At 47.4% G+C, this 10480-nt stretch overlaps 1 protein-coding gene across 5 annotated transcripts in view; it reads right to left on the bottom strand.

The window, feature by feature from the left end:
- LOC106587673 (unconventional myosin-Va) overlaps positions 1–10480 on the bottom strand; it is a 92845-nt gene that overhangs the window by 52808 nt on the left and 29557 nt on the right. For all 5 annotated transcript variants that reach the window (XR_014382840.1, XR_014382839.1, XM_045708926.2 and 2 more), the window contains exons 2-7: positions 9292–9402; positions 8515–8686; positions 8228–8372; positions 5716–5872; positions 4613–4756; positions 1554–1635 (exon numbers count right to left, since the gene is read on the bottom strand). Coding sequence is in view for 3 of the 5 variants with exons in the window: in XM_045708926.2 (XP_045564882.2) it covers positions 1554–1635; positions 4613–4756; positions 5716–5872; positions 8228–8372; positions 8515–8686; positions 9292–9402 (811 nt within the window). In the remaining 2 variants the exon portion in view is untranslated. The remainder of the gene's footprint in view (positions 1–1553; positions 1636–4612; positions 4757–5715; positions 5873–8227; positions 8373–8514; positions 8687–9291; positions 9403–10480) is intronic.

Below are 10480 nucleotides of genomic sequence, written 5' to 3'. Positions count from 1 at the left end.
TTAGTGTGACCCCACAGTTAATATGACTCAATATGGCTGAGGTCTGTCCTCACGTTTCTGTTTACAAATACACTGTACTACTTCCTCTACCCCTGTTACACATCTCACCTATATGATCTAATATGGTTGTCTATGATCACGGAGAATGACTGGGGCGCCATTTTGAATTATTCATGACGACTGACCCTGAATTAAATTCCAATTGCTTCAAATCAAACTTTTTTTTATCACGTGCCGAATACAACAAGTGTAGACTTTACCATGAAATGCTTACTTACAAGTCCTTAACCAACAGTGCAGTTCAAGAAGAGTTAAGAAAATATTTACCAAATAAACGAAGGTAAAAAAAATTATAAAAATTAACACAATAACATAACAATAACGAGGCTATATACAGGGGGCACCAGTACCGAGTCAGTGTGCGGGGGTACAGGTTAGTTGAGGTAATTTGTACATGTAGGTGGGGGTGAAGTGACTATGCATAGATAATAAACAGCGAGTAGCAGCAGTGTACGAGACAAATGGGGGGGGTCAATGTAATAATCCGGTGGCCATTTTATTAATTGTTCAGCAGTCTTATGGCTTGGGGGTAGAAGCTGTTAAGGAGCCTTTTGGACCTAGACTTGGCGCTCCGGTACTGCTTGCCGTGCGGTAGCAGAGAAAACTGTCCATGACTTTGGTGACTGGAGTCTTTGACAATTTTATGGGCTTTCCTCTGACACCGCCTATGTTGGTAGAGTCACTTTAACTAACTCTACCTACATGTACATACTACCTCAACTAACCGGTGCCCCCGCACATTGACTCTGTACCGGCACCCCCCTGTATATATTGTTATTTTTTACTGCTGATCTTTAATTACTTGTTACTTTTATCTCTAATCTGTATTTTTTGAAACTGCACTGTCGGTTAGGGGCTCGTAAGTAAGCATTTCACTGTTGTATTCGGCGCGTGTGACTAATAAAATTTGATTTGATATAGGTCCTGGATTGCAGGAAGCTTGGCCCCAGTGATGGAATTTCTTATAGGCGTCCAGATTAGTGTCCCGCTCCTTGAAAGCGGCAGCTCTAGCCTTTAGCTCGATGTGGATGTTGCCTGTAATCCATGGCTTCTGGTTGGGATATGTACGTACGGTCACTGTGGGGACGATGTCATCGATGCACTTATTGATGAAGCCGATGACTGAGGTGGTATACTCCTCAATGCCATTCAGTCTGAAACTGCCATCCCAGAAGTCGCTTGTGCTGACTTCAAAATGAGGGGCGTTGTACAAAACAAATTCATCACCGATTGGATCGTATCATTGACGCGATTCATGATTTATGTACGCTGGGCTCAACCCATTGGTTTCCAGGACCAATCAGAACGGTTAGAATGTGTTCACATTCTATGTATTTAGGGAGGAAAGCAAATCCAGACTCGTGGTGGAGAAGAAACGCTAGTGGGCGTTTTGTTTGGCCGGAGTCATGTGGATGGGTTGTCAGGCTAATCAATGAACAAATAGCTTAGGAAGCGTCCAACCATCCAATGGAGAGTGTTTGTTTGTGTCTTACCTAGCTTCAGATTCTTGAACTCAGGTAGATGGGAGGACGCACACAGCTGGTAGAAGATATGATAGTTCCTCTCCTCGTCCGCCTGCACAAACAGACAGACAGATAGACAGACAGTTTCAGGAAGTGTATGTTCTACACAGCCAGGAGATTCCAGTGTGCAATGTTGTGTACAGACAAGAGAACACTGTCATGCTGTTTGAAGAATCTCGTGTAGTTTTAATGTTGCAACATTTCCACCACAGACTAAGACACACACACACACACACACACACCCAGGTGCTGTTGCAGAAAGGTATGTGGGGAATGCGTGTTGCAGTACAGGACTCACAGCAGCTTCCTCAAGTCTGGGAAGACATGCTAAACTCCACTATCCTCATCTCAATACGTGTGTGTGTTTTTGTGTATCTGTGTGTGTGTGTGTGTGTGTGTGTGTGTGTGTGTGTGTGTGTGTGTGTGTGTGTGTGTGTGTGTGTGTGTGTGTATCTGTGTGTGTGCACACTTTCTAAGTTGTGCACATTCCCGATCTGTCTCAGCAGTGTGACCTGGATCAGATCCACACAGAGAAAAAAGAGAAAGAGAGAGAGAACGAGAGAGAGAGAACGAGACCCAGAGAGAGAGAGAAAAAGGAAGGACGACTATTCAATAGGCTCTTATGAGCAATGAGCTGGACACGGAAGGAAGGACAGACAGAAAGTAAAGGAACGTGTTTGGTCTCCTGTGTTTTCCTGACCTGGGTGGAAGAGGAGGAAAGACAGACAGAAGGACATATATACACTGCTCAAAAAAATAAAGGGAACACTAAAATAACACATCCTAGATCTGAATGAATGAAATAATCTTATTAAATACTTTTTTCTTTACATAGTTGAATGTGCTGACAACAAAATCACACAAAAATAATCAATGGAAATCAAATTTATCAACTCATGGTCTGGATTTGGAGTCACACTCAAAATTAAAGTGGAAAACCACACTACAGGCTGATCCAACTTTGATGTAATGTCCTTAAAACAAGTCAAAATGAGGCTCAGTAGTGTGTGTGGCCTCCACGTGCCTGTATGACCTCCCTACAACGCCTGGGCATGCTCCTGATGAGGTGGCGGATGGTCTCCTGAGGGATCTCCTCCCAGACCTGGACTAAAGCATCCGCCAACTCCTGGACAGTCTGTGGTGCAATGTGGCGTTGGTGGATGGAGCGAGACATGATGTCCCAGATGTGCTCAATTGGATTCAGGTCTGGGGAACGGGCGGGCCAGTCCATAGCATCAATGCCTTCCTCTTGCAGGAACTGCTGACACACTCCAGCCACATGAGGTCTAGCATTGTCTTGCATTAGGAGGAACCCAGGGCCAACCGCACCAGCATATGGTCTCACAAGGGGTCTGAGGATCTCATCTCGGTACCTAATGGCAGTCAGGCTACCTCTGGCGAGCACATAGAGGGCTGTGCGGCCCCCCAAAGAAATGCCACCCCACACCATGACTGACCCACCGCCAAACCGGTCATGCTGGAGGATGTTGCAGGCAGCAGAACGTTCTCCACAGCGTCTCCAGACTCTGTCACGTCTGTCACATGTGCTCAGTGTGAACCTGCTTTCATCTGTGAAGAGCACAGGGCGCCAGTGGCGAATTTGCCAATCTTGGTGTTCTCTGGCAAATGCCAAACGTCCTGCACGGTGTTGGGCTGTAAGCACAACCCCCACCTGTGGACGTCGGGCCCTCATACCACCCTCATGGAGTCTGTTTCTGACCGTTTGAGCAGACACATGCACATTTGTGACCTGCTGGAGGTCATTTTGCAGGGCTCTGGCAGTGCTCCAACTGCTCCTCCTTGCACAAAGGCGGAGGTGCGGTCCTGCTGCTGGGTTGTTGCCCTCCTACGGCCTCCTCCACGTCTCCTGATGTACTGGCCTGTCTCCTGGTAGCGCCTCCATGCTCTGGACACTACGCTGACAGACACAGCAAACCTTCTTGCCACAGCTCGCATTGATGTGCCATCCTGGATGAGCTGCACTACCTGAGCCACTTGTGTGGGTTGTAGACTCCGTCTCATGCTACCACTAGAGTGAAAGCACCGCCAGCATTCAAAAGTGACCAAAACATCAGCCAGGAAACATAGGAACTGAGAAGTGGTCTGTGGTCACCACCTGCAGAACCACTCCTTTATTGGGGGTGTCTTGCTAATTGCCGATAATTTCCACCTGTTGCCTATTCCATTTGCACAACAGCATGGAAATTTATTGTCAATTAGTGTTGCTTCCTAAGTGGACAGTTTGATTTCACAGAAGTGTGATTGACTTGGAGTTACATTGTGTTGTTTAAGTGTTCCCTTTATTTTTTTGAGCAGTGTATATATGAATATGTGTGAGTGAGAGAGCGCCAGAGAGAGAAAGAAGGTGGACTGAGCAGAGGTAAAGAGAGACAGCCAGGTAAAAAGAAGGAATGTGAACTGATGACTGGTGTGTGTGGTCTGGCTGTGTTTTCCTGAACTGGGGTGGAGGAGGAAGTCAATGCGAAATCTTGAACTTCTTGAGAGAGACACTCACGCACACACACACACACACACACACACACACACACACACACACACACACACACACACACACACACACACACACACACACACACACACACACACACACACACACACACACACACACACACACACACACACACACACACACACACCCCCCCCGTAGAGTTATGGGGTACTGAATACACACTGGTTACACCCACCCACACATCGCACACAGAGAGCACTGTATGGATAGCATCCCAACCTACACACAGTGCTGTGGAAAGAGAGGGGGAGTGTCTCTCATCCCACACTACACACAGTGCTGTGGAAAGAGAGGGGAAGTGTCTCTCATCCCACACTACACACAGTGCTGTGGAAAGAGAGGGGGAGTGTTGAGGCTCCCAGTATAACCTAAACATAGGTCATTGACTTTTCCTGACCACATGACCTGACCAAAAAAACTGCAGGTCCTACCCATAACCCCCGACCCTGACTAGAGCGCCAGACTTCCCTGGTCCGACTGTGTGTTGGTGGTGCATCACCTGAAACACCACTCTAGACTTCTCCAGTAGATATGTCCTCATGTTTGCTCCAATGATCCGGTAGCGTTTGTCAAAGCCGATCTCAATGTACTTCCCAAAACGACTGCTGTTGTCGTTACGAGTCGTCTTAGCGTTTCCTATCGCCTGGAGAACACACACACACACACACACACACACACACACACACACACACACACACGGAGGGAGACAGAGCGATAAATATAGATTAGGTCAGCAACATCAGCATATCACTCCCCTTTACAACAAGGCAGTGGTCTGACATTAGTAGTCAGTGTCCAGGCTAGCTGGGCCATGTGATGGTGTACAACTAAAACTGTCCAGCAGGGAGGGGAGGGACAGGGGGAGACAGATACTGTGCTGCTGCTGCTGTGCATCATGGGGAATAGAGTCCTGCAGTCAAAGCACAGTTGTCAGTGGTGGTGTTCCAGGCTGTCTTTATTGTAGTCACGCTGCCCAGATAATCAGATCTCACAACACCAGCACAGGGACTGAAAATGCTTAAAGCCAATATCACCGACTGACTGACTGCAGTGGAAATCAGGTCTGCCACAGACAGACAGACAGACACAGATAGAGACAGACAGACAATATAGGGGTTAATGTGTGTGTAAGGAGAAAACTCTCCTCTAGCTGAGCTAAGAGAAAACACACAGTTACTGTTCCCTGAAGACAAGGAGGCTTTCAGCTGCACAGGCAGGTATGGTAATGTATCCTTACAACACACACACACACACACACACACACACACACACACACACACACACACACACACACACACACACACACACACACACACACACACACACACACACACACACACACACACACACACACACACACACACACCACACACACACACACAGCAGGAAGAAGGCTTGGCCACTGATTGGCTGACATGGCTGTGAGAGGAGTGATGTCATCCTTACACCAAGGGGAGAGGGAAGGGAGGAGAGAAATAGAGGAGATGGGGGAGAGAACTAACCCTCCCAGACTCCACATGAACACACCATGAAGCAGGCTTTGCAGAGGACTTGAGCGAGGAGAGGGAGAAGAGAGGCGAGGGGAAGGGAGAGGAGTCATACCTCCATGATGGGGTTGGATGCGAGGACCTTCTCCTCTACGTTGGCCTCTGTGGCTGCTCCACTGACCGTAGCAAAGTAACGCATGGCGTATTTAGCTGACACAGTCTTCCCTGCTCCCGACTCACCGCTTACGATTATAGACTGGTTCCTCTCATCTCTAATACAGGAAGGAAAGATGGAGACGGTGAGGGAAGCAAGAGTCTGCTATGTGGCAGCTTATTTGGCTCAGTCAACAACACACAGAAAAAAATCATAAAGATAAAAACAGAAAGTCATTACTAAGTTCCATTATGGTTCTCAAAACGGTGTGTGAGGTCACTCTAGCAGACAACATGCTGTACAGTATAGATGCCAACTGGGACCATAGGTCACTATGCTACAGAGTGAGAGAGAGAGCGAGAGAGAGCGAGAGAGAGCGAGAGAGAGCGAGAGAGCGAGAGCGAGAGAGAGAGAAGTGAATGTGTGTTCACTAGGTGTGTGTGAAAAAGCTCTGTGTGTAAAATAGGTGTGTTTTGCATGTGTATGTATGTGAGAGAGTGCTCTGTGTGCTCATTCTGTCAAACAGAAAGATCAATGCCACGCCATACTAAGTGTTCAGGTGTGTGTGTGTGTGTGTGTGTGTGTGTGTGTGTGTGTGTGTGTGTGTGTGTGTGTGTGTGTGTGTGTGTGTGTGTGTGTGTGAGAGATTGACTCCTTGGATCCTGAAGAGAGAAAGCACACCGAGTTTTAAAATAGAGACCAACAGAATAGGAGAGAGAGAGTGATGAAGAGAACGATAGAGAAGAGAGAGTAGAGTAGGGGTGTCAAACATACAAACATATACAAGGGGCTCCAATCCGGCCAGCGTGTGGTTTATTTTTTTGGGGAAAATAACATTATATTGTGGGGGGGGGGTTTGGTGTAGGAAAACAAACTTCTTGGCTCTGTCCAGCTCGCTAATAAGCTAGACAGTCAGGGAGCATACATTTTTTTATTTTAAACTTGTTGAAGGGATTTAACTCCCCTGGAGTAGAGAGAAGAGAGAGACAGACAGAGAGAGAGACAGAGAGCGAGAAAGATATAGAATATAGGAAAGGAGAGAACAAGAGAAACAGAGACCACCAGTTTATTTCTGGTTTAGTTCTGACTTACAAACCCTAAGAAACAGATTGAGTTAGAGAAGGAGGGACCATGAGCAGGGGGAGGGACCATGAGCAGGGGGAGGGACCATGAGCAGGGGGAGGGACCATGAGCAGGGGGAGGGACCATGAGCAGGGGGAGGGGCCAGGAGCAGAGGGAGGGGCCAGGAGGAGAGGGACACTTGAAACACAGGTAACACAGACACAAACCTCTGAGGGTTTAGAGCTTGAGGTAGTCACCTCATACAAGTACTTGGGAGTATGACTAGACAGTACACTGTCCTTCTCTGAGCACATATCAAAGCTGCAGGTTAAGGTTAAATCTAGACTTGGTTTCCTCTATCGTAATCGCTCCTCTTTCACCCCAGCTGCCAAACTAACCCTGATTCAGATGACCATCCTACCCATGCTAGATTACGGAGACGTAATTTATAGATAGGCAGGTAAGGGTGCTCTCGAGCGGCTAGATATTCTTTACCATTCGGCCATCTGATTTGCCACCAATGATCCTTATAGGACACATCACTGCACCCTATACTCCTCTGTAAACTGGTCATCTGTAAACTGAGTAAAATGGCGCCGGAAGAAATGGCAGCAGTTTTACGTGCGCCCAACCAATTGTGCTATGCCTCAGCTATCTTGACTTATGAAATCATGAAATATACTTACTGATGAACTGAGGGACAGAGGGGAATGTATAATGTATATGGTGGATGTATTTAAGCTTGGAATGTACTGAGGGCAGGGACAACTATCACACATGGCAGCACTGATAAGGTTGGAGAGCTGTGGATTAGTGAGGAAGGGGTCGAGGTCAGGTCAGGTCACGTTAAGGGAGAAGGAACAGTTTATTGCTCACATCACTTAATTTTCTGCCTAGCAACAGAGACGTAATGGTTAGAGAGAAGGAGGAGATTCCACCCCAAATTGGAATATATATATATATATATATATATATCCACTGGTGGAACCATGACTTTGTCTGATGCAGCTGTATTGACCCAATGGGCAAATAAACTTGGTTTAAGCTTTCAGTGTCCCTCGCGTTCTTACTCTAGTAATTAGAACCTAAATGATGTTGGTTTTGTCCTATATTTCTATATATATTTTATTTGTATTTTTTAATCCCAGCCCCCGTCCCCGCAGGAGGCCTTTTGCCTTTTGGTAGGCCGTCATTGTAAATAAGAATTTGTTCTTAACTGTCTTGCCTAGTTAAATAAAGGTTACATAAAAAACAAGACAGTAAATACACACACTGTTCTATGCTTCCATTGGAAGGTCTCAAACTGTCCGTCTGACATCGTTTGAAACATGGGAAATCTGTGTATACACTACCTTTGAGCAGGTAACACTCGCACGCACAGCACACACGCACGCCACACACACACACCCACCTGGCCATCTGTTTGTAAGCCTCCTCAGCCACAGCGAAGATGTGAGGGTCCATGTCTCCCATGTTCTGCCCGCTGTACGCATTGATGATGTCACTACCGTAGATGGGAAGGTTCTCATAGGGATTAATGGCCACCAGCACAATACCTACAGGAAGAGAGGAGAGGAGTTGGTGTGTGTGTGTGTGTGTGTGTGTGTGTGTGTGTGTGTGTGTGTGTGTGTGTGTGTGTGTGTGTGTGTGTGTGTGTGTGTGTGTGTGTGAGACCCTTGTGTGTCTGTGTGGGCATACCACAGTACGTGTAGATGAGTTTGGAGTCGGTGAAGCGGACTTTAAGGTTGTGCAGGACAGCCGGCTCGTGGAGGTAGCTAAGAGCTGTGAGGTCATTCTCCCCCACCAGGATGTCAGGGTTCCGGAGGTGAGGAAGGTTCTTTGTCTTATCATCCAGCTTGTGCTCAATGTCCTGGACAACACAGATTAAACAGAGAAGTTATCACACACAATATATGTGTGTATCACAGGCGGCTGGTGGCAGCTTAATTGGGGAGTACGGGCTCATAGTAATGGCTGGAACAGAATAAATGGAGGTATCAAACATGGTTTCATTGTGTTTTATACCATTCCATTTAGTCCATTCCTGCCATTATTGTAATTGGTCCCCCCCTCACCAGCCTCCTGTGGTGTGTGTGCTGAGTAGGGACCTGGTTTTATGTAACTCAGTGACATAAAAAACAGACAGTGGTGAACATAAGCCTCACGCATGTATCAAAATATGCCACCAAATGGGGCAGGTTTCTGAAAGGTTTATTGGGCTTGGTTGACTTGACTGCCGGGTCTTCAGCCTTCCACCAGACATTGACATATGGACATGTTTTGATGATATGTATGGTGATATATTGCAGTGTGAAGACAACAGCCCTTTACAACTACTCTAATAACCAATAATGAGATAGATTCGCTGTGTGTGTGTGTGTGTGTGTGTGTGTGTGTGTGTGTGTACTGGGCATCTCATCACAAATGAGAGGATGTTATGCAACCCCCCTTCTCCTCCTCTCCTCCAGTACTCACCATTCCATCCTCCAGTGTGAGGTGTAGGGTGGAATGTCCATGTTTGTAGTTCTTAGTGAGCTCTGCTGACTTCCACACCTCATCTGCATCAGGGATCCACACCCGAGCAAACTGAGAGAGAGGAGAGGAGAAAGAAGGAGAGTGAGAGAGGAGAGGAGAAAGAAGGAGAGTGAGAGAGGAGAGGAGAAAGAAGGAGAGTGAGAAAGGAGAGAAAGGTTATACATTACATAAATACATATTACAGAGTCTAATCAAGTCAGAAAGCTACATAAGGCCTACATCAGTACAGTACAGTCCCCAGGCACAGTGTCTACTGCAGAGAGAACCTGCTGGTGTATCGGTACAGTACTGTCCCCAGGCACAGTGTCTACTGCAGAGAGAACCTGCTGGTGTATCAGTACAGTACTGTCCCCAGGCACAGTGTCTACTGCAGAGATAACCTGCTGGTGTATCAGTACAGTACTGTCCCCAGGCACAGTGTCTACTGCAGAGAGAACCTGCTGGTGTATCAGTACAGTACTGTCCCCAGGCACAGTGTCTACTGCAGAGAGAACCTGCTGGTGTATCAGTACAGTACTGTCCCCAGGCACAGTGTCTACTGCAGAGAGAACCTGCTGGTGTATCAGTACAGTACTGTCCCCAGGCACAGTGTCTACTGCAGAGAGAACCTGCTGGTGTATCAGTACAGTACTGTCCCCAGGCACAGTGTCTACTGCAGAGAGAACCTGCTGGTGTATCAGTACAGTACTGTCCCCAGGCACAGTGTCTACTGCAGAGAGAACCTGCTGGTGTATCAGTACAGTACTGTCCCCAGGCACAGTGTCTACTGCAGAGAGAACCTGCTGGTGTATCAGTACAGTACTGTCCCCAGGCACAGTGTCTACTGCAGAGAGAACCTGCTGGTGTATCGGTACAGTACTGTCGCCAGGCACAGTGTCTACTGCAGAGAGAACCTGCTGGTGTATCAGTACAGTACTGTCCCCAGGCACAGTGTCTACTGCAGAGAGAACCTGCTGGTGTATCAGTACAGTACTGTCCCCAGGCACAGTGTCTACTGCAGAGAGAACCTGCTGGTGTATCAGTACAGTACTGTCGCCAGGCACAGTGTCTACTGCAGAGAGAACCTGCTGGTGTATCGGTACAGTACTGTCCCCAGGCACAGTGTCTACTGCAGAGAGAACCTGCTGGT

Source organism: Salmo salar, chromosome 26 (genome assembly GCF_965601325.2).
Source record: "Salmo salar chromosome 26, fSalSal1, whole genome shotgun sequence".
Classification (NCBI taxonomy): domain Eukaryota; kingdom Metazoa; phylum Chordata; class Actinopteri; order Salmoniformes; family Salmonidae; genus Salmo; species Salmo salar.
The sequence above is the reverse complement of the archived record's forward strand: the minus strand, read 5'-3'. Positions and strand labels throughout refer to the sequence as shown.